This window comes from Stomoxys calcitrans, chromosome 3 (genome assembly GCF_963082655.1).
Source record: "Stomoxys calcitrans chromosome 3, idStoCalc2.1, whole genome shotgun sequence".
In the NCBI taxonomy this organism is placed as follows: Eukaryota; Metazoa; Arthropoda; class Insecta; order Diptera; family Muscidae; genus Stomoxys; species Stomoxys calcitrans.
The window spans coordinates 30971865-30997708 of NC_081554.1; the positions used below are offsets into that span (position 1 = coordinate 30971865).

The 25844-nt window shown below is 37.5% G+C and overlaps 1 protein-coding gene across 1 annotated transcript in view; it reads right to left on the reverse strand.

Moving 5' to 3' along the window:
• LOC106088062 (sialin) overlaps positions 1–23389 on the reverse strand; it is a 73682-nt gene extending 50293 nt beyond the window's left edge. Inside the window, exons 1-2 of the mRNA XM_013253358.2 lie at positions 22767–23389; positions 7344–7398 (exon numbers count right to left, since the gene is read on the reverse strand). Coding sequence (XP_013108812.2) covers positions 7344–7383 — 40 coding nt within the window. The 5' untranslated portion in view covers positions 7384–7398; positions 22767–23389. The remainder of the gene's footprint in view (positions 1–7343; positions 7399–22766) is intronic.
• Positions 23390–25844: the final 2455 nt, after the last annotated feature.

Below are 25844 nucleotides of genomic sequence, written 5' to 3' on the forward strand. Positions count from 1 at the left end.
TTGTTGTTCCTTACACTCTTCTCCCGCCATTTATATTCAAAACTTCTCTTCTCCTTTGTTTTATATACTTTTATTCTCTTGTGAGGAGCCGTAACCTCGAACTATTGAAAATTCGGAATGGTCATTGTCACTTCATGTCTTTTACGTCGCCCTGTATACAGAAGTAGGCAGACTTCTGCAGGATTTATGATGATAAGGAGGAGGACCTCCGAACACAATAAACCAAAGCACTCTGAAGCTGGCATCAATCGAGGTCGCTAGACGCGTGTAGGAAAATTGAGCGGTATATCGCTTATTCACATTTTTTCGGAGTATTTAATTTGAAATTCAGTTTTCCTTGCAAGAAAACAAAACCGTCTGCTTTGGACAGATGAATACCAAGATCATTATCCTCAAACTATTGCGCTGAGGGTTCCTGAAGACTGCAGTGTGGGAACTTTCCGTTAATGATAGTTGTGGCATTATCTGCCCATTATCATATATTCATTTAAAAGTGAAGGAGACCTCAGAACTCATTGAAGTACATTTCTATCGGCAAATCTTTGTGAGACCACTTATGATTAGCTAGGAGAAATCTATGATTATGTTTTGAAAGCATAATCATACGACTACAGTAACGCCTAAGGTTTCCAGCTTTCCATTATTAAAGCTCCTATCACACGATATTTATTGTCTTATGTATTTTCAAAGATAGTAACTCTGAAAGCTGTATACACCGTGCGATAAGTATGAAAAATTTAATATGAAAAGTGGATTTTCGAAGAAATATACAATTCTTTCGATTAAAGCGAGCTCTTATATCATCGAACATACATGTGGACACATGTCTATAAAAAAAAATGCAATACATATGAGAAAACTTGCCGACTAGAGTGCCGACAATACGAATAGATGTATTTGCAGTACATAAAGTCTGCATACAGAAAGTGACTGCACATTTGTAACGCATATATCATGTGATAACAACTTAATACTGATATATTGATATGGATGAGTTGTTTATATTCTAATCATATAATTTTTATAAACTCTTAAAAAAAATTTCTTTATTCTAATAACATTTCCCTGGTGAATCAGCGCGATTAGAATTTTTTGGGGAGAAGAAAAACCATGACTCAACTATGTAAATTCTTCGTGGAGTCAAGTTTCAACAATATAAATCAGCGCTGTATATAAATATTAAATGTCGTCCCCCTCCTACACCACTATCTATTCTAAGTTTATCTGCATTCCAAAAAATATAGGAGGATTTTATGTTACGCAGTTGTGAAGCAAAGCCAATGTCCTTTATAACTCAACGCGCAAAACCGACGTCATAGTTTGCCAATCTCAATTTTATGGCAAAAAAATTATGACCTTGTTAACATTTTGGCACTCCCAGTTATCCTTCGCGTATTCTCCGTGCTGGTAGTCATTCGTATGTTCTCTGAGCAGAATTTGATTAGAAAAGGACCTTGAGTTTGCCCACAGTTGTGTTTATAAGCAATGTGATAAAGGGTAGGAATGGAGGAGATAGTGGGCCATATATTAGCTTTGTCTACTACTAAGTCACGCTAATACCAAATTATTTTGTAAACAATATAAACAACATCATGTCTGTCTATCTGTCTGACTTTCTGTCTATTTAAACACTCCAATTTAAAAATAGTTATGAACACGACATTGGGAGACAACGTTTGTTGTTTGGTTTAAGGTTGAAGAAATTCAAGAACATATTTAAATTTTGTACAACCAAAAAAATAAACCCAGCAGAAAAGTGTTAAGAGCTTTATTGAAAACCGAAACAACAAAAACATTGGCGTCATCACAAATGAATTAGTAAATTAAATTGTGTCTTCTCATTTCACTTCAATTTCCGCATACAAATTCTTTTGACGCACAATTTTTGTGTATGAAATTAAAAGCAAAAAAACAAAAATGACATTCGACAAAGAACAATAACTAAGATTTATCATTTATATTTTCAAGAAAATTGATGAGAACTTAGATTTTATTGAGTTGAATAGAGAGTGTGAATTTTTAACAGCAATGGATTTTCTTAAACTGCTAATATCATTTGTGAGTTTTATACTAGGATTTAAGTAATCTGGTGGACTTTACCTTGCATCCTAACCGACTGTAACCTTATGTTAAAAAATCCAACTATTTTGTCAGCTATTAACTTATTTTTATGAAACATTAACGGCCTTATTTACAAAACTTTATGAAGACTGTTTTATTTGACAGTTGTATAAAGGAAAAATGTCAACTAAAGTTACTTCAAGTCTACATTAAATTTCATAAATAAGTCATCTTTCAATGGACATTAATGAAATAATGTCTCGAGAAACATCAATTGTTTCAATATGAATGTGTCACCATCAATTTGCTGTAATAAATGAAGTTATAACCTCATTTTTACAAGTGTGATTCATAAAAGTGTCACTATACAATACACAATTGATTTACAATTTTTATGCTTGATCAATGATTCTGTTCTGGAAGGTTTCTATATACGAATGGAAAGGCCAGAGAGTTTGGGAGAGAGAGAGAGAGGAGAAGCTCAGTTCATTCAATTGCTTGCAATGTTTAGTTAATTTGCAATGGCATACATTCATTAAAATATGCTGCAATACAATTTGCCGTCAACAAATTGATGTAGCGCATAATTTATTCGCAATACCAAGCGCCACCAAAATTTACTTTCATTCACATATTCGTATATATTGAACTCAATAAAATGTCAATCATTTAAGTGTGTCTGATCTGATTTTTTTGTTTTGTTGTTCTTTACTAGTCAATAGATTTTTTCTAGAACATTTGCCAGAAAGTGCCAGTGGGCATGAAGAAGGAATGTTAGGGAGAATTGAATAATTGAATGGAGAAGAGGCCTTTTTTAAACCTTGACTCCATGTTTAGTCTCCTATCCAATTTGCTATCCAGAATCACCAATAAAAATTTCGCAGACTGCGATATCTGAAAATCACCCCTGCAGAGTGGATTGTCGCAAGACCAGTATCTTTCGCTTACACGTAAACAAGACCAGATCACAACCCGTCACCCATGTAGCAGTACATCCAAATGCACCATTCAAAACTCCCGAAACCGTGTTCAAAACTTTCCCTGTGACGAGAAAAACCAGATCGTCCGCGTACACACAAACTCGAACACCCATATTTTCCAGTCTGTCAAGGGGATTCAGAACAGAAACGGCATTGGCCCTTCCTAAGGTGTTCCTCTAGGGACATTCCCCTTCACCGTCTAGGCACCAATACTGGCTTCTGTCTCTCTGCCCCATAGCAAATTCATTATTCTACCGCAACTATGGTAGAAGAGCTCACGTTGTTTAAAGGCCCCACAATAGTATCTAAAAACGCCGCTAGGATGTATTCCTTGAAATTGATAAGTCTTTGAAGATGATGTACTATATAATGCAATGAAGAGTCCATGGATCTGCCCTTAATGTAGATAAGTCTTTGAAGATGATGCCCTTAATATAGACGTAGCAGGAAACAAGAAAGCAGATATGATAGCGAGGCAAGGGGCGAATCCTCCAATGGTGTACTTAACAGACGTGTATCCACCTCTCTTGCAAATCTTCGGCATGCTTGAGGTGCAATACAAGGAGAGATGGTTAAATCGCTGGAATGACGCGGCAGGCTCAGAGCAGACTAAAAGGCTTTGGGATGACCGATCGAAACGTACTTACTTTACTTTAATTGGCTATGACAGAACATTTGTTCCACTAGTCGAACGTAGAAAAGCGTTGCAAGCGCCTCGATCTTCTGCGCTCATTCGAGGTGTCTCCCACCACTTGATCTTCCATCGGGCTTTTGGTCTTCCCGTTTTGCGTGTACCACCGTGAGCTTGAGCTTCTTCAACCATTCTGACAACATGACCTAGCCAACGCAGCCGTTGTATTTTGAAACGTAATATTTGCGAACTATAGTCTTTGGAGAAAATGCATCAGATCGGCATTTTAGGAATCATTACAAGACACATCAAGTTAAGTACACATTTAACCCGCATAGGCATCAGAAATGACGTTCCGGAAGATAGTTTTAATTTCCTCTGCCAAAGTTCAGCTTTATGTCGTAGTAGAAATAGCCAAGTGAACTAAACGTTCAGAATTCGGTCAAAAGTCTTTACGAAAGTCCAAAAATTCATCCGAAAATTCTGTACGAAAGTCGAAAAATTCATACGAAAACTCATTATGGATTGGATGACATGACTTCGGAAGGAAATGTCGTAGGAAAATTTTAGTTCTCTGCAATGTTTCTGACAGAATGCTTACAGAATTCTGAATCTAAATTATGGGAAATTCGGAAGGGAATGTAGAGTTGTCGTTAAGACTTCTAACCGAGTTCTGATGTTGAGTCTTAATGAATACGGAAGTGTTGTCCGACTTGTCTTGTCGATTTCGGACCGAATTGTGAAATAAAATTTGTTAGAATTCGGATATACTTGTCTTAGCAAATTCCAACCGAATTCTTATAGAATTCGACTGTGTTTTCCGACGGTTCAAATTGCAAACTTGCTCTTAAACATTCATATTCCATTTAGGTTGCCCTTTTTTCGCCGACACCTCTTTGGGTAGAAGTTTTTGAATGACATAGTTTGCCCCTGTTCCTAAGTGGAATATTCATGGGCACATTTGCATAGTACATCACAAATGTCACCAGAAATATGAGGGGATAATCACGCCTGAAATTTTTTTTGGATATTCTCGTCAGGATTCGAACCCAGTCACTCAGCGTCATATGAGAACATGCTAAACTCTGAGCTACGATGCCCTCCAACAAAAATATGTAGAAAAGCAACCACAAAAAAAGACAAAAACATTCGACAACGAGTTCATCGTTCAGAATACCTTCCGAATTGTCGGGAAAAATTTTCTACCGATAAAAAAATGTCCGACAAAGGTAAGTACAAATAGAAGATTTTTGTCTTCTTCCGACGCAGAGTCCCGAATTCGTTTCGAATTCCATCAGAATTGTAGGAATAAAAATTCCTAAAGGTTCAAACAAATTAATATGTCAAAAAGCAAGCACAAAAAAAGGCAAACAAATCCGACACTGAGTTCAGAAATCGTTCAGAATTCCTTCTGAACTATCGAGAGAACTTCAAAAAAACCATACGGCAGGATGTTCAAAAATCGTTTAGAATTCTTTCAGAACTGTTGGACCAAAAATTCCTACAGACAAACAGTGCAAAACTAGTTCAGAATTCCTTCCGAACTGTCGGAAAAAAAATTAAAAAACAACCGCACGAAAAGATGGTCAGAATTTTTTCAATTCTTTCTTTCCCTCAAGAGGGATAAGTCCAGTCAGACTCAAAGACTTCATGCTGGCGTCCAAATGGTGTGCGAAGATGCGTCGACGGACCATCATAAGTATAGGAAATGAAATTAAGTAATAGTTATAGGTAGCACCGGTAGACGAGTTGGTAGCATGCTCGGAGGCCGTCGCTACTGTAGTATCACAATGGACTTAAATAGTCTGAGTAAGTCTGTTTAAAACATATACTGCAAATCTAAATTATCCCAATAGTAATCTGTAGTAAACTAAATAATAATACTTTGTACTATTACTCTGTACTTTGTAATAGTACTCAGTACTAAGTAATAATACTCTGTACTATGCAATAATATTCTGTCTCAGTAATAGTACACTTTGCTAAGTAATGGTACCCTGTACTAAGAAATAGAATACTGTACTAAGTAATAGAGAGCGAATGATATATAGAATAGTGAAATAGTAATCTATACTATGTAATAGTACTCTGTACTAAACATTAGTACTAGGCCGCCAAGGTAGCTGAGTTGGTTGCGGTCTCCGATTATCAGTGCGGGGGTCGTGGGTTCTTTTTCTACCAGTGGCCTTGTTCGTCTCCATAGGCCTTGTCTGTCGTTTCTGTGGTATCACAATGGACCTAAATGGTCTGAGTTTATTTAAAAAATAGACTTACACTCTAACCTAACTTAATAGTAGCTTGCACTAAGTAATAATACTGTGTACAAAGTAATAGTAATCTTTAACAAATACTATAAATCTGTAATATATATTGTACTAAATTATAGTACAATATAGTAGTACTCCGTATTATAATACTTAGTAGTCCTACCTATATTGGACAGTTGCAACGTTTCTACCCTAAGCCGGTATACATCTAAACTTTGAAGATTTTTAAGCCCCATTTTCTTTTCATTAAATCCCTGTGAAGTATTCTAATTCATACCATTCCTGTCATCAATTTAAGCCGATCAGCACCAACTAAATGCCCGTTACATAACAGAATCACAGAGTTGTTATTGGAATGCGTTTTATGCTTTCTAAACCAAAAATAAATAAACAAATGCCATTCATTCCAACAAATCCAAAACATCCAGCCATTGTTCATGTGCCAAGAACTGTGCCTAATCATTCCTCTGTCCGTTTCTCCTTCTGACCCTCTATATTAAGATTGCTGTCACACATGCTGAAAAAGAGGCTCGTCCCAATGGCTCTTGGCGACAGTCATTTCTTATTCTATATATGTACGTTTGAAATAAATAAAATTAAACAAAAAAAAAACTCGTCATCGCATAATAAATTTTTACCCATAGATGTATTTGATTTTGTTTTTACAGTCACTCTACTTCAAATAGCTGATCACATGCAAATTAAACGTCACAATGCGTTGAGCTGGCATGACTTGGATTGGGCTGACTAAATGGCGGTGATTCGTTCATTAGTTCATTCACTTCTTTATTGATTGGACTATTTATTGTTATGAATGCAAAAAAAAAAAATGACACCATCTTCTTGATGAGTTTTTTTTTTTTGGCTTTGTAATTTAGTATGAACTCATTCGTGAATAATGAATATGATCTTGATTGAAACAAATTCGCGATTTCATCAATTAGCAATTATTTTGTGTGTGCACTTTAATTGAAGTTCTATAGAAATCGAGAAGATTCTAAATAAAAAAAAACAGAAACCAAAATGTTGGTATTTTAAAGAAAGGAATGCCTATAAATGGCATAGTAAATGCCAAATATAGTGACAAAAAAAGGAAGAAAAATCAAAGCAGATCTTATTGGAACTGGTGGACAAGCTGAATATACAGCTTATAGAAGTCTGTTTTAGGTTGGTGAAGAAACTGAATATACAGTTTATTTTTCGGATCTAGATATGTCGCCATATTGTTTTATCTCAAGGATACTTATTGTCTTTATGAGTTCCATTCAGGCTATATAATGATGGATGTAAAAATGTATTCCATATCTTTCCGACTTGTTTATCAAAATTATAGTTTAGTAATAAAAGGAATACATCAATATGGCTACATTCGATTATTTAACTTTTCAGTTGTTCAATACTTACTTCTTATTTTACTGACTCCCTGTTTTTCAGTATTAGACATAATTTGAAAGAATCACTGAAAAGAAAGTTGAAAAACTTATTTTAGAAAGGTATATATTACTTGCCAAAATTTATTACAATGTACTTTAAGATAGTGAATTAGTTTAAGTTGAATATAGGTTTTAATGGAATATATGCATAATTTGATTCCAGATTTTTTGAGTATGAGATATTTTGAATAACACAGTAAACATAAATGTACAGACTTAAGTACAGAACATTTTCTTTGATAAATGTTCATTCAATATATACAAAGCCCACACGTTTATGACAACATAAACGTGTGGGCTTTGTATATATTGACACTCCTAGAGTCACAGCAAGCGAATTTATTATCCAATCTTCCCAAAATTTTGTACAACGCTTTACTTAATGACTTCAATATTACCCATAAAGTTTGGTCGCAATCGGTTCAGATTTAGATATAGCTCTCATATATATGTTCTTCCGATTTTGAGAAATATTGCAATTAAGTGCTCATTTGGTAACCGACTCTCTCGAAGTTTGGCAGGTGGGATTTTCTTCTGACTCTTAATATTAGTGAAGAATCTCATAGGATTTTCACTCCAAGAGCCACTACAAGCACATTTACTGACCAATCTTGCCACAAGAAGTTTGGTCGAAATCGGTTCAGAATTAGATATAGCCCCTACATATATGTTCAGATTTTTTGTAATTTGCAATAACGTTGGCATTTGTCAACCGCAGTTGTTACAGTTTGAACATATTGGGTTGCCCAAAAAGTAATTGCGGATTTTTTAAAAGAAAGTAAATGCATTTTTTATAAAACTTAGAATGAACTTTAATCAAATATACTTTTTTACACTTTTTTTCTAAAGCGAGCTAAAAGTAACAGCTGATAACTGACAGAAGAAAGAATGCAATTACAAAGTCACAAGCTGTGAAAAAATTTGTCAACGCCGACTATATGAAAACTCCGTAATTACTTTTTGGGCAACCCAATATTTGCTCGAAATTTGTCACCGGTTGTTTAATAGCCCATCTGAAAACAATCGCCGGTTTCCATCAAAATTGGTTCAGAATTGGATATAGCTAGGGTAGGTGTAGGGTATCATTCAGTCGCTACCGCCCGAATTTTGTTTTTCCTTAGTGGTTGTAAAAGACTCAGGGTATAATATAGTCGGCTATTGGTTCCATTTCTTCAAATTTCAAAAACCCCCAATCACTCTTATATCTGTATATAAGTCATAAGGTTAACTACATTTCAATCTTAATATATTGCCTATTTAATTTATTAATTATTTTGCTATTCTGGAACAAATTATGTCCTTCAACGAATTTTCGTTTATAACAATAATTAATCACATCTTTTTGACAACGGTTATGTGACATATTCTTGTTCACATATCATCATGATAGCCAATAAATTCCTTGTGCTGACATCACTTTAGATTGATGCTTCAAGGAAAAATTTATTAAGATTATTTATGTGTTTGCACCAAAATTTTCAATTTATTGGTGATTTTTATGAACAATTGACATTTCTTTGTTCAGCACGTTAAACACTCTCTTTAAGACATTAAGGATGAAAATGTAAATAAGTATTTTAAAATTAGCTCTACAGACAAAACAAAGCATTTGTTAAACATTGATTTTATTTTTAGTTAATTATTAGCTTGTACATATATACATGTGGCAACGAAGAGTTTTGCTCATTTCATTTGAGGCAAGTTGCTTGGCATATGTTTTGTTTTCGTTTCTGTTTTGCGTAGTTTCGTCTGAAAGTATTGGCTGTTTACAGGAAATGCAATGTTCTCAAATTAGTCATAATGCACAATGTGACTTGTACAAAATTTTGACAAATTGGAGAAAAGAATTTTCACAAATATGGTCTTATGTATGAGTCTGAGTTAATGGAATGTTGGAGAAGCCCAATATTGGGTAGAGTGATGACCTAGGTATCTTGTAAATGGCAAATGGAGAATGCGGCGAGTCACCCTGCGATATGAGGACTATTTGTTGTAGATACAATGCCCTTACTATGGTCTTAAACGACTGTAGGGGCTTGCCTCTACAGGTATTAAATCCATCACCTCCTGTGACGAAAAGTTCTGTGTTCAAACAAATGGGAGCATTGGACTTTTCCTTAATGGAATGTTCTTGGAAAAATTTGCATTACAAATGGACCAGTATATCGCATTGACTCGCCACAATCTATGATTGGCCCTACAAGTTTTAGCTGTCTGCGAACATAAGTTCTTTAATAGGGCCACAATCTATGATTAGCCCTACAAGTTTTAGCTGTCTGCGAACATAAGTTCTTTAATAGTGAAATATCAAAAATTGTTTATATTCACCACCATAGGATAAGGGATATACATCTCGAAATATAGGTCTTAGGTTTTAATCTTTCACACAGTACGCTCGAGAGTATCTTGTATACGATAGTCAGGAGACTTATTCCTCTGTAGTTGGCACATTCCATCTTGTCACCTTTCTTGTGTATGGGACATAACATGCTGAGGTTCTTATCAACGGGTATGCTTCTAGCCAGATCGCGCAGACAAGCTGATGCATACGCCTTATCAGTGTATCGCCTCCTATCTTAAATAGTTCAGCGGGCAACTCGTCGGTTCCTGATGTCTTGTTCTTCAGTCGGGTAACAGCTACTTGGACCTCATTCTGACTAGGAACTAGCTAAACATTCTATACTATCATCAGGGATTGCTTCTGGGGTATCCTCTTCTTCGCCATAGTCGGACACTAGCAGCTTGGTAGAATATTCTTTCCATATCCTCAGCACACTATCTGTATCTGTTACCAGATTTTCTTTTTCGCTCTGCAGCAGGATGTGCATGTATCAAAGCCATCGGTTTGATGTTTGATTCTTTGGAAGAATTTTCGGACTCATGTACATCATTCTGACTCCTGTACATCTAAATTCGCTAACACTCACGTCTTTTCAATTCCTTCTTCTTTCTGCGGAATATATTCTATCGATATATCTTCATCTTCAGGATTGTTCTGTATGCCGCATTATTGGCTTCAGTAGCATCTCGACACTTTTGATCGTACCATGGTTTTCTTGGGGGATGCTTCAGGTACCCTTGTACGGATTTCCCGGAATTTTCCATGGAATAGACAATGGATTTCCACTACGCCGTTATATCATAGGGATAAGGAGTGCTTTCAGGAAGCAGTTGCGTCAATCGAGTGGAGTTTGCCGTTGCCATTAATTGTGTTTGCGGCTTTTCAATGTCCAGCTTCCGTACAGGTCAGATCGTACTTTTTTCGCCATTCTCAGATGGGTGCGAACCTTTGCTGCAACAAAATATTGATCCGAATCTATGTTCGCTCCTCGGATCGATCGTACATCTAACACGCTGGATGAATGTCTTCCATCTTTTGCCATAAGATCAATTTGGTTTCTTGTGTTTTGGTCGGGTGACAACCATGTGGGTTTGTGTATATTTTTATGTTGAAGTCTTGTGCTGCTAACTACCAAGTTCTTTGCCGCGATGAAATCTATTATGGGAAGTTTCTTCGTGTAGGGCAAATTTCCCGACTATTGGACCAAAGATATCTACTTCGCTATCATTGTATTATATTCTCCCAGAACGATTTTAATACCATGGGCGGGACAGTGGTCATATTCCCGCTCTAGGCGCTCGTACAAAATATCTTTGGTCTGCCCGTTCTTGTCTTCCGTCGGGGCATGGGCACAAATAAGGCTGATATTGACGAATTTGGCTTTTATGCGGATTGTGGCTAGCCTCTCATCCACCGGAGTTAACCTGGACACATAGTATTTCATTCTCCAACTAACAACAAATCCACAGCCAAGTTCATGCCTCGTCTCATGGCAGCTATAATATAGGGAGTCACCTCCCCTAGTCGTTGTAGTCACCTCCCCTTCCCGAACCATCGGAATTCCCGCCATAATATCTCCCTTTTACTTCTCTAATACATTCGCCAGTGCGTACACTGCTACCTCTCTATAAGTAGTGTTGACATTCCAGCTGCAGATACTGAAATCATGATTCTTAAAACGTTTTTTTCTTCTTCGTTTTTTCAAAGTCATTGTTTTTAAGTTTTCCGGGGGATGGGGTACTAACAAAAACTACGGCTTATAAGGACTCAAGAAGTCAAATCGGGAGATCGATTTATATGGTAGCTATATCAGATTACAGACCAATTTGGACCGTATTTGACACAGTTGTTGGAAGTAATTATGGCACACTAACTGCAACATTTTAGCCAAATCTGACAAAAATTGCGGCTTGTAAGGACTCAAGAAGTCAAATCGGGGGATCGGTTTATATGGGGGCCATATCCAAATCTGAACCCATATGGCCCATTTGCAATCACAGCAATTAGAAGTATCTGAGCAAATTTCAAGCGGCTAGCTACGCGTTCGACCGCTATCGTGATTTCGACAGACTGACGGACGGACGGACGGACGGACTGACAAACATGGCTAGATCGCCTCAGAATGTCGAGGTGATCGGTTTATTTGGGGGGCATATCCAAATCTGAATCGATATGGCCCATTTGCACACACCATCAACCTACAGCAATTAGAAGTATCTGTGTAAATTTCAAGCGGCTAGCTATACGCGTTCGACCGCTATCGTGATTTCAACAGACTGACGAACATGGCTAGATCGCCTCCGAATGTCTAGACCTTTTTATCGTTCGAAAGGTGAACTGGCACATTTTAGCTCACTACCTTTAACGAATGTTAAAGGTAAGTACCCAGTTGATACCGCGGAAACGTTTGTGTTCTGGATTTTGCCAAGTCAAAACCAATCGGATTCGTTGCTTGGTTTCTCAAATCACCAAGTCCCTTGCAGTATTTTGAAGTAATTGGCTCCCCAGACTGTTTTAGGATTTCTTCGTTAGTCTTTTATCTTGGACAGAAGTAAATATAGTTGTACACTAAAGCAGGGAAAGCGGAGATGGATTGCGATCTAGAATTTTAGACACATCAATCAGTTAAGTTTACTTCGTAATTTCTACAAACGAACGAACGCGTTTTAATCAACTCAGAATATCAGGATGACCAAGAAATTTGTTACCCTTATGATTAATATTTTGATGTATTATAAACGAAATGACGACATACATAGATGTTTCATCATTATCATCCGTAGACGGCAATGAAAATAGCATTTAACGTATTGTGACATTTATAAAATTCTGATGATTTTATGGTTTTATAAAAAAAAACCAACAACAATTCATAAACAAAATATAAAAATATTTTGAGTGAATAAACATCACATCCAAATCGCTACAACATAAGCGCAAACAACTTACAATTCATTCATAAGTGGCATAAACATTTAAGGCGAGAACAAAATATTTATTTTGTATAATAAAAAAAACACGTGTGAAATATTTTTGTAAACTCAAATTTGAAAGAGTTTGTTGTTGTTTTTGAAAATGAATAGCTTTTTAAATGCAATTAATAGCATTTCTTATTCGAATACGATATTACCTTATTTAAAGCCTATTTTGTGCATTGTTTGTTTTCAAATGTACGCTACAAAACTTTTAACACGTTGTTGTGAATTTTAGAAGAAAATAAGATAATTGTCTTTACGACAAAAGTGAGAACAGTCAATAATTAATAAATTTAATGCTAATTACAATATGCGTTATAATTTTCATATTACTAAATACTACTAAATTTCCCATAAACACAGCATTAAGGAAAGGGGGGATACCTCTCTCATATAAATGAGTGCAATCTGATTAAAGTTCAAACTCAATGATAAAGGGCTAACTTTTTATGCCGAGTCCGGACGGCGTGACGCATAGAGACACCACTTGGTAAAGAGATTTAAACAGGACAGGATGCCTCATAAATGTATCCAGCATTAGTAAGGGGATAACCAACGCTGACAAATTTTTTGATATTCACACCGGGATTTGAACCCAATTAATCGGCGTCATAGGTCTCCATTAAGTATTCTGACGACTTGGCTATAGTGACTAGGGGGAGGGTTACCAGTGCTCTTAGAGACGTTCTACGGGAAGCTCTAGGTATGACAGTGAAGTGGGCTTTTGAAAGTGGTGTAGGCGTAATCCTCTATAAAAGAGAAATTTTTCTTTACGGCAGTAGATACAAGGTATTCATCCTGACAACTGTCCCTTTGCGGCAAGAGAATGTTCCATTCACTGAAAAAGCAATGTACCTCGGTATTGAAAAAATAAAAAATCCAAGAAACTATTGTCCTACTCTATTTCAACTGAGCCATTGACAATGATTGGAGGTTTAGAACCCTTGACATGCATTTGCTGTATGCTGCAGTTGTCAGAACTGGACGACGCTTCAAAAATACACAGTTCAATATAATAACACTGAGGACGACACAATTTGATGCACTGAATTTAATGCCACACTTAATACCAACGGCAGTGAAATGGAAAGGGGTCTTTCAAAACTCACTGTGCCAAATTTCATGGAAATCGGATGAAAAATGACCAATTGATTGCCTCAAGATTTTAAGACTAGAGATGGGTCAATATAGCGGCTATATATAGCTAAAATCTGATTTATGAAATCAGAAGATCAGGTTTATATACAAAGAATACGAAATCATCAAAAAAATTTTGCAAAATGTTTTTATACCCAAGATATCTGTAAAATTATAAATACCCAAAAAAGGTATTTATTGGGTACATACCCAAGTTTTGAGTATTTACCCGGTAGAATCCTATCTTTATTCATGGGCAAATTTGTACTTTTATTGTTTCGATCTTGCTGGGTCAACATAGGAGCTAGAATGAATCATCCTCCCATTGTCAATGTGATATCAAAATGGACAACAATGTTTGGGTGAGTGACACTGAAGACTACACTGCCTAACCCTACATTTCTATATAGAATAACTATTTGCTTGTATTCATTCTTTCTATAAATTGTTAATATTGGACCAAATTTGATTTTTTTAAAGTTAGGTTAGGTTGAAAAGAGGGTGCATATATTAATCCGCCCCATGCCACTATGGACATACACCTAAGCCAGCAATCGCCTTGTTGTGCGCTCTAAAAACTATAAAGTAACCTCTAAAAAGGAAATTTTAATTTAGGAATTCCGTGCTACTTACAAAATCCTAAATTGTTTTCAATTTCACTCCCCTATGTTGGTTCATGTCTGATATTGTGTCTCCACCTAAGTGCCGGTATCTGATGGACGCGAAAGCCGGGCAATGACAAAGAAAATGCTCCAAGGTCTCTTCATCTTTCCCGCATGACCTACACATGCTATCACTTGCCGCACCGATTTTACATAAGTGAGCTCGTAGTTCTATGTGTCCCATTATGATACCAATAGCTATACTGACCTCCTTCTTGCTTCCTTTCAGTATTAGTCTCGTCTTCTCACTATCTGGATCCCCCCATAGGATTTTCGCCGTCCTACCGACCGTTTCGCTGTTCCATAATGTTGCATGCGTATTCGTCACCCACTCCCTTAACTCGGACTGCGTTGACCCGAAAGGCTTCGGGTTAACCAAGTTTTTTGACGGCAGTCCTCTGGCCTTAACCGTCAAATCGTCTGCCCTTTCATTTCCCCTTACTCCGTTATGGCCCGGCACACAAACGATGCGGATTTTCCCATCCTCAGAGAAGGCGTTAATCTCCTTCTTACCCTGCAAGACTGTTCGTGATCATATCGTCCTGGTTGTTATTGCTCTTATGGCAATTTCACTGTCGGTAAAGATGGTCACACTCGACGTCTCCGCCTGCAGGACCGTATTATGGTCAGGCAGTCCAAAACAGATCTCAGTCCCTGTGTTCTCAATGTAAACCCTCAGGCCTGTCCTCTAGCTTTGATCCATCCGCGTAATATGATCTTTCTGATGGCAATACTAGGATTCCGTCAATCCAAGACAGTGTCGATGGCAGCAGTGCCTCGCACTCGACTTCAAGGTTCAGCTCAGGTATCCGATCGGAAACCTCTTCCCTTCCTTCCAGGTTTCCTATCGTCGCCTCGATTATACCGCGATGGTATGAGCTGCCCCCATCCTCAATCCATTTTCCCATAGCTGCAGTGGCTGCCTCACACTTAATGTGTATGTCAATGGGTCGGATATCTAGAATAGTTTCCAGTGCCCTAGTGGGAGTGGTTCTCATCGCTCAGGCTATGCCGAGACAACATGTTCTCTGAACCTGTTGTATGCTCCTTACGTTGCACTTTTTCTCAATAGCCGTCCACCAAACTACTGAGGCGTAAGTAAGTATTGGTCTAATCACGCTCCTGTAGAGCCAGTGGACTATCCTAGGATTCAGGCCCCATTTCGAATCTACGCTCATCTACATAGTGGCCAACATCTGTGAGCCTTCTTAGTACGCTCCTGAATGTAACACTTCCAATTCAGTTTCCTGTCCAAGATCACACCTAAGTATTTGACCTTGTCAGATATCGAAATCGTCTTATTGAGGAAGCGTGGTGCGTTAAATTGGCCCACCTTCCTCTTCCTCGTGAACAGGCATATTTCAGTCTTCTCTGGGTTAACATGGAGACCTCTGGGTCTAGCCTAGTCATATGCCATATGCATGACCCTTTCGGCCCTTCTGCATAGCTCGTTCGGATCTTTAGAAGTATTAAAACATCGTCTGCATAGCAGACGGGTTCAAATCCCTCCTCAGTCAGCATCCGTTAAAGATCATTTATGGTGGTCACCCATAGGAGTGGCGATAAAATGCGCCCCTGTGGCGTGCCCTGTGCCACTTTCTCCCTTATTTTTCTGCCATGGGACACACAATATATCCACCTGTTCCTTAGCATATGCTTTATCCAGTCTCTAAGGACCGTGTCCACCCGGTACTGGTCTAAGGATTGGATCAGAGCATTGTTAAAAGCTCCCTCGATGTCAATGCATACCGTCACTTCTATTCTATTTTTTTTATATCTATCTTCTTCTTTTTTTATATTTATAAAATAAAACACCTTCTAAAACTGTTTTTATTTCACTAAACTCAACTGCAAACTGTTATTTTTAGGGTGAGAAAATAGCCGGCAGACAAATAGGCTCCATAGTACTCAAACCACATTTGTATGGTCTATTTACAAACCAAATCTATTGCCGCCGTGTAATTTACACATTATACAAAAACACATTTTTCTACAAATGGCTCAAACGTATGGGGTTATTAAAGCACATAAATCTTTAGTTTCTTAGCCATATTGTGAGTTCTTTTTCTGTTCAGTAGGCTAGTACATGCGTAAAAATAATATAAGGATTCTATTAATAGATCCTTGTTTTTTTTTTGCTTTTTCAAATAAAAGGCTAGCGGTTTGTTGGCTCATTTACATGCTTTTTATACCCTCCACCATAGGATGGGGGTATACTAATTTCATTATTCTGTTTGTATCTCTTCGAAATATTTGTCTCAGACCCCATAAAATATATATATTCTTGATAGTCATGATATTTTATGTCGATCTAGCCATATCCGTCCGTCTGTCTGTCGAAAGCACGCTAACATTCGAAGGAGTAAAGCTAGCCGCTTGAAATTTTGCACAAATACTTCTTATAGGTGGGGGCCACCGTAGCGCAGAGGTTAGCATGTCCGCCTGTGACGCTAAACGCCTGGGTTCGAATCCTGGCGAGACTATCAGAAAAAATTTTCAGCGGTGGTTTTCCCCTCCTAATGCTGACAACATTTGTGAGGTACTATGCCATGTAAAACATCTCTCCAAAGAGGTGTCGCACTACGGCACGCCTTTCGGACTCGGTTATAAAAAGGCGGTCCCTTATCAGTGAGCTCAAACTTGAATCGGACTGCACTCATTGATATGTGAGAAGTGGCAAAATGGGCAAAATTTGCAATTTGCATTTACTTCTTATAGGTGTAGATCGGTTGGGATTGCAAATGGACCATATCGGTCCATGTTTTGATATGGCTGCCATGTAAACCGATCTTGAATCTTGACTTCTTGATTTGACTGAAATTTTGCATGAGGTGTTTTATTTTGACTTCCGACAACTGTGATGGGTGGTTTAAATCGATCCATAACCTGATATAGCTGTCATATAAACCGATCTGGGATCTTGACTTCTTGAGCGTCCAGAGGGCGCAATTCCTATCCGATTTGGCTGAAATGTTGCACAACGTCTTAAGTTATGACTTCCGACAACTGTGCTAAGTATGGTCTAAATCGGTCCATAATCTGATATACCTGGCATATAAACCGATCTTGAATCTTGACTTCTTGAGCCACTACAGGGCGCAATTTTTATCCGATTTGGCTGAATTTTGCATGAGGTGTTTTTTATGATTTTCAACAACTGTGCTAAGTATGGATCAAATCGGTCCATAATCTGATATAGCTACCATATAAACCGATCTGGGGTCTTGACTTCTTGAGCCAGTAGAGGGCGCAATTCTTATCCGATTTGGCTGAAATTTCGCATGACGTGTTTTGTTATGACTTTTAATAACTGTGCCAAAAATGGTTGAAATGGATCCATAACCTGATATAGCTGCCATGTGAACCGGTCTGGGATCTTGACTTCTTGAACCTCCAGAGTGCGTAATTATTATCCGATTTGGCTGAAATTTTGTACAACGGCTTCTCCCATGACCTTCAACATACGTGTCAAATATGGTCTGAATTGGACTATAACCTAATACAGCTCCCCTTTAAAACCGATCTCTCTATTTTACTTTTTGAGCCCCAAAAGGACGAAATTCTTACTCGAATTGGCTGAAATTTTGTACAATGACTTCTAAAGTGGTCTGTAACATTCATTCCATTATGATCCGAATCGGACCATAACTTGATATAGCTCCAATAGCATAGCAATTCTTTTTTTTATCCTTTCCTTTCCTTTGTTTGCCTAAAAAGAGACACCGGAAAAACAACTCGACAAATGCGATGGTGGAGGGTATATTAGATTCGGCCCGGCCGAACTTAGCGCTTTTACTTGTTCTTTATATGATGCGTGTGACACATACCAGTGTGGGGTTTGTTGTTTTTGTTGTCGCCTGTTTTTATACCTTACACCACTACTGTGACACAGGGTATTCTAACTTAGCGAATTGGTTAGTAACTCACAGAAAGAAGAGAGATAGGCCTATTGATAAGTATACCGATCGACTCCGTCTGTCTTTTCATGTTAATTTGTGTACAAAGTACAGGTCCCAATTTTCATCCGATCGTCTTCAAATTTGGCACAAGCAATTTCTTGGTCCTAAAGATGAAGCCTATTGAAATTCGAAAAAATCGGTTCAGATATGAATATAGCTCCTATATATATGTTCGACAGATTTGGTCTAAAACTGCAGTTATATTGTCATTTGTTAACCCATTCTCATGAAATTTTACACGAGGGATAGGTTAGGTTAGATTAGGATTAAGTGGCAGTCTGCCATCGGACTCACTTAGACGTTTTCGTCCATTGTGATACAACAGGAACAGAGGAAGGAAGATGCCTTCCAATTTTACCGTTGGACCATCCAGATCGCTTTAAAAAGCCCAATAACTTGCGAATGTTCACATCCGCCAAATCAGACAGGTTCTCAAAGAAATGAGAACCTAAAGTAGAACTCCTTCTGACTGCCAGTGCGGGACACATACAGAGAAGGTGTTCTATAGTCTCTTTTTCTTCGATATCCGCACAGCTTCTGCAAAAGTCGTTGCAGAAGCTGTGCGGACAGTCAGTCTGTCAGCAAGTTTTCCGATTAGTCAGTAACCTGTCATGACGGTCGCAATGACTGAGACGTCTGTTCTAGCCAATGACAGCAAAGCGGTAGACGTCTTCAAGTCTAGATTAGGCCACATAGTTTTGGAATGCTCACAGCCCTTTTTTTGGGACCATCTATCATTCGTTGTCCTTCGGGCCTGGTCCTGAAAACTTAGCTTACATGCCGCTAGAGGCATACCCACAGATTAATAGAAATCGGTTCAGATTTCCATATTGCTCTCATATATATTTTCATCCGAAAAATACTCAATAATTTAGTTGTTCGTTAACCGATCTTCACAAATTTTGAAACGAAGGTTTCTGTTACAACTCTTCTGATGACTGATGAATTTCACAGAAATTTCTTCAGTTTTCGATATAGATCTCATATATATGCATCTCCCGATTTTCACTTTTATGACATTTCCTAACCCTATATCAATCGATCTTCTCAATAATTTGTACAACGATTTACTCTAAGCCTTTTACAACATTTATGGATTTTAAGCGAAATTCTACATATCAAATTTAAGCAAATTTTAAATACAACGACTTAGCGTGCATAACCAATGTGGTACAGGGTATCAAAATATTTCGATTCGTATTTAATACAAAATATAAAAGTTTGTTATATATTTCGCTGGTGATGACATATTCATGAATTCTTGTCTACATAAATTTAAAAACGGAATTATATTATGAGCTTTTTAAAAATTTTATATTAAATAATACATCACGTTTTTCCACAAATCGATGACTTTTATGTGCAAATTAAATTTTTGAATATTGAAACAAAAAAAAATCCTAATTAAGTTAATAATCAAAAACGTGTTAACTAACGCGTTATATGTGTGTCTGGAATGAAAATAAATTTTAGCACAAAAAAAAAGAATTAATTAAAAATGATTTGTATAAACTTTAAATTATGTGTTTTTTGTTTCCGAATTTTGAATACACTAGTTAACAAAAATGTTTCCAGCATTGATCATATGAGAGATAAAATCGGGCGATGGTGCCGGCCATGCCAATACCTCTCAATACATAAGGGTGTATGTAACAAACCCCATTTTAACAAACTCCATTCAGCGGTATTTCCCATTCAGCGTAAGGATGCTTTAATTCGTTAAGGATATGGCAGTAAAGATTGCTATCCATATTTTCCTTCCAAACAAATAATTTTCGACTAGACGTCGTTTTACAGTACTATCCGAATCTTCGATCTCTAATTCGCGTTTAATACTTTCTGAAGATTTACATGGGTCTTGACTTGGCAATATTTTGAAGTAGTTACAATCTATTGCCATAGTTTTTCGGGGTCTACCTTGCGGAAAATTATTATTTTTATACCCACCACCATAGAATGGGTGATATACAATACTAAACTAGTCATGCCGTATGTAAAACCTTGAGATATTGATCTACGACGCCACAAACTATATATTTTCTTGATCATCTGGACTTTTTGAGTCGATCTAGCCATGTCCGTCCGTCCGTTTGTCGAATTCACGATAGCCGTAAAACGCATAAAGCTAGCCGCTTGAAATTTTGCCCAGAAACATCTTATTGATGTAGGTTGTTAGGGATTGCAAATGGGCCATATCGGTTCAGATTTGGATAAACCTCCCATATAAACCGATCTCCCAATTTGACATATTTAGCCTCTAGAAGACGTTATTGTTATCAAATTGTTTTGACTTACAACAAGTGTGCCAAGTATGGTCCAAATCGGTTCATAACCTGACATAGCTCCCATATGAAATGATCTACCGATTATATTTCTTGAGCCTATCTAATTTTGTAGAACAATTTTTCCTATGACATTCAACGTGAGTGCCAAATATGGTCTGAATCGGTCTATAATCTGATATAGTTTCCATATAAACCGATCATCCGATATTACTTCTTAATTGGCTGAAATTTTATACAACAACTTTTCCTATGATCTTCAACGTCCGTGCGAACTTAGCTAGGATAATGGATAAGAATTTTTATGCTATTTCATCTATACCAAGTTATGAACCGATTGGGGCACGTATGTTAAAGGTCATACAAGATGTCGTTATCCAAATATTCAGGCAAATCGGATAACAATTGCTCCCTCTAGAGGCTCAAGAAATATAAACAGTTCAGATCGGTTTATATTGAAGCTATATCAGAGAATAAACCGATTTGAACCATCCTTGGTACAGCTGTTTATAGTCAAACCAAAACACTTCATGCAAAATTTCAGCCAAATCGGATAATAATTGCGCCCTCTACCGGCTCAAGAAGCCAAGATCCAATATCGGTTTATATGGGAACTATATCAGGTTATGGACCGATTCAGGCCATATTTAACACGTATGTTAAAGATTATGCAAGAACTCGTAGTCCAAAATACAGTCAAATCGGATAACAATTGCACCCTCTAGAGGTTTAAGAAGTATAATCAGGAGATCGGTTTATATTGGAGCTATATCAGGTTATGAACCGATTTGGACCATACTTGGCACAGTTGTTGATGGTCAAGCCAAAACACTTCATGCAAAATTTCAGCCTAATTGGATAATAATTGCGCCCTCTAGCAGATAAAAAAAGTCCAGATCCGAGATTGATTTATATGGGAGCTATATCAGGTTATGAACCGATTTGGACTATACTTGGGAGAACCGATTTGGACTAAACTTGGCAGAGCTGTTGTCGAGAAGTCAAGATCCGATATCGGTTTACATGGCAGCTATACCAAAACATGCACCGATTTGGCCCATTTAGAATTCCAACCGACCTGCCCTAATAGTAAGTATTTATGTAAAATTTGAAGCACCCAGCTTTACTCCTTCGAAAGTTAGGGTGCTTTCGACAGACGGACGGACAGGCGGACATTGACTAAGAATGTCAAGACGATCAAGAGTATAACCCCACCCTATGGTGGAGGGTATAAAAATGGATTGAAAATCATGCACTTTTTCCATATATCATCCTTGTTACTGTATTTCATTATCCAATTTCCTGTCTTCTACTATCCATTTTTATACCCACCACCATAGGATGGGGTTATACTCATCTAGTCATTCCGTTTGTAGCACCTCGAAATATTCATCTAAGACCCTATTAAGATCATATATTCTTGATCGTCTCGTTCTGAATCGTTTTAGCCATGTCCGTCCGCCTGTCGAAATCACGATAGAGGTCGAACGCGTAAAGCTAGCCGCTTTTAATTTTGCACAGATACTTAATATCGATGTAGCCGCTTGAAATTTTGCACAGATACTTAATATCGATGTAGATCGTCGGGGAATGCTAATGGGCCATATCGGTTCAGAGTTAGATATAGCTCCCATATAAACCGATCTCCCGATTTGACTTCTTGAGCCCCTGGAAGCTGCAATTTATGTCCGATTTGGCTGAAATTTTGTTTGTGATGTTCTGTTATGACTTCCAACAATTTTGTCAAGTACGATCAAAATCGGTCTTCAACCTGATATTGCTCCCATATAAACCGATCTCCCGATTTGACTTCTTGAGTGCTTACAAATCGCAAATTTTTCCGATTAGGCTGATTAGGGGTCTCCTTTTTATAGCCGAATCCGAAAGGATAAGGATATGTTTATTTATTAATCACTTTGATTCCACATATATCACTATAGATGAACTTTAACAAAGCACGAAAATATACAATAATTTTACCGTAAAAAAAAACTAAATTTTTTACTTAAAAATTTGTATCAGCTTCATTTCTACTCACCTTATATATACAATGAAAAAATACGCAAATTTGTATATGAATAGACTCAAGGCAGGAAATTTTAAAAAAAAACAACAATAAATGCAATAAGGAATCACTTCCAATACAAAATCACTGTATGGATAAAATAACAATGGCCAAAATTATGAATGTACTTCAATGTCACTGTCACTGAACACACAGCACACTCTATTTTCACAACAACAACAACCAAACACGTGTACTGTTATTGTATCACAAAACTGCTACACAAACTGCCGATATATATTTGACAGAAATGTCAACCAAAAGTCTGGCGTACAAAAAATCCAAACAAAATATTTGGGAAAATGTTGTAATGTCACTGGCTCGAGAGGAAAATGTTGGCGGCGTCTCTCTTTCTCTCTCTCAGACCACAAACCGACGAATATGTGAGCACACCAAACTGAGTTCCTTTTAATTATGTTGTTGTTTTTCTTTTGCAATTAACGCTCAATGAACGACAAAATTAAATATAAATGTAACAAATTTGTTGTTTTCTTATTAATATTATACAACTTGCTGCTTGCTGTTAACATATGGTTTTATTTCATTTATTTCTATAACAATTTTTTTACTGGCAAGCAAACGGTTTTTGTTTCTAACGCGCTAGTAATATTTTTGTAAATTAATTACATATATTTATGCACTTGGTTTTTTTATACGATAATTTAAATATATGTACAATATATATAGAAATAACTGTCTGTTTCTATTTGATGTCTTTAGAAATGTGTTGTCACTTTTAGTTTAGCGCTTAAAAATAGCGAATTTTTATTTGAATGATTTATTTTTCATTGCCTTAGCGCGCACAAGAGATCGAATCGAGATGCAACCACCAACCAACGCCAGCTACGGTATATAAAGAACTGAAATTTTGCTTGATGTGACGGGCCTTTTTCTGCTTTCGCTCTCCTTGCCAAACCGCAACAACAACATCGTCATTGTCGTCGTCGACGTCGCAGTCATGAGCGACGACGTCAGCAGAAGTTTGTGTAAATCGTTGTTTGCTCACTGGTCTTGTTGGTAAAACACAGAACAGGCAAAGGCGACAATGGCTGATACACAGCTACTTCTACTCATCGAGAGAGACAGACAGCAGACAGACAACAGCAGTCGGTCACGCTCAAAACATCATCAGTTTCATATAGGAACATATACAGTGTTACCATTCTTATGATTTAATTTGCCTTTTTCTTTTCTTTGAATTGGGACACATGAGGAGTCATCGATACAATCATCCAAAATCATCGTGATCCATGTAACTGTACCGCAGATCTTCGGCTACTAAGCAACTAACTTTACCTAAGATTTCTTTTGCCTGTTTTTTGTTTTTCTTCTTTGAATTTGGGGCTCATAGATGTCATAGATATAACCATTCCACCACAGCAGTGGGATTTTGTACTATAAATACCCGTAGAATGGTTTTAGCGATGATATTTTGTTACTGTACAACTGACCTTACCTAAAAGTATACTGATGCGGATGATAATCTGCTGCGACATTAGTACCCGGTTCGGGTTTTAGAGATTGATATGACATCAGTTTACAAATCGCCATGTCCGTTGGCCAAATAAGAGGAAGAATAGAGATGGTGGATTGGAGACTTCAGCGGTTAGTGGGATTCGAAGCTACTAAATTCCCCATCAGTATTCCATTAAGGAACAAGGCATACATGTCTTATATCAATGAGAGCAGTCCGATTATAGTTTAAGCTCAATAATAAGGGGCCTCCTTTTTTATACCGAGTCCAAACGTCGTGGCGCATAGCGACACCATTTGATAGAGAAGTTTTAACATGGCAGGATACCTTACAAATGTAGCCAGCATTAGTAAGGGGATAACCACCGCTGAAAATTTTTTTAGTATTCACGTCGGAATTTGAAGCAAGGCGTTGGCGTCATAGGCGGACGTACTAACCTCTGCGCCACGGTGGCCTCCAATTGAAAGCAGTGACTTATCGTAGCTTTATAAGGATAAGTTCAGGTTGTTCAATAAGGACTTAAGAAAGGCCAAGAAAAAAGATTTTGTTATACTCTTAAAGGAACTGCTGAGCTTAAAGGATATATTCGGACTATGGAAGCTAAGTGTCAAGAACTTCCCCTTCACAACTTAAGGAAAGCGGACGGGGAAGGAACCAGGTCCCCTACACTACCTTTTTCTATTTGTTGGAGACTTACTTCTATGGTTGAGAATATGGGGAACAGGTGGAAAGGTGTTCAAAGCCCATTGAGAACTCCTCATTACTTGTGAGAGCGTCGTGCATCTGTGTATTTCGGGCATATATAAGGATGGAGTCATCCTGACTTTTCCTTGGAGAATGGTATAAGTGGTTTTCATATCCAAAGCTGGGAAGCTGCAATATAGTGCAGGCAACGACTTTGAAATGACAAATTCATTTTTCTGCATCAATACATTGCATATGACTTTGGACTAGATATAGATTGGGGCAGCCCAAGGATTTGGAGAATGAGCATGCTTTTGAATAGAAAAATTGCGGCCTGCATAGGGACCTTAGGTGGAGTAAATTCAACTTACTTATAATGATTGACCGAATCCACACGGATTTTATTCCCCTTGTCTAGTAAAATTATTCCCCATACCTCTTCTCGGGATATGAACTTCTACCTGGTGTATATGTTATCCGACCGGTATTTCAGGAAGTACCTGGGTAAGTTCTCTTCTCTAGCAAAAATCTTTCCCATAACTCTTCACGGGATATGTGAAGATATAGCAAGCACTTGGACATGAACTTTTAGCTGATGTAACCCGAACATAGGTATTTCAGGAAGTACCTGTTTAGACTGAGTAAATTCTCTTCTCATATGTATGTATGAGGTGGAAAAATACCATAACCTAATGGTCAAACCCACGTATGAAGCTAAGGGCAAGGGACTGGCTGGACTCCCACTGGACGAAATCGATATTCCTAACGATAAAAATATCCCAGTGGAAGCGGATATGCGCATAGACGACATACAGCTGAAAACCAATTGATCGGTCAATTATCTAAAGATATGACTGGATATAAAAATGACCTATGCAGAGCTAATCCGGCAC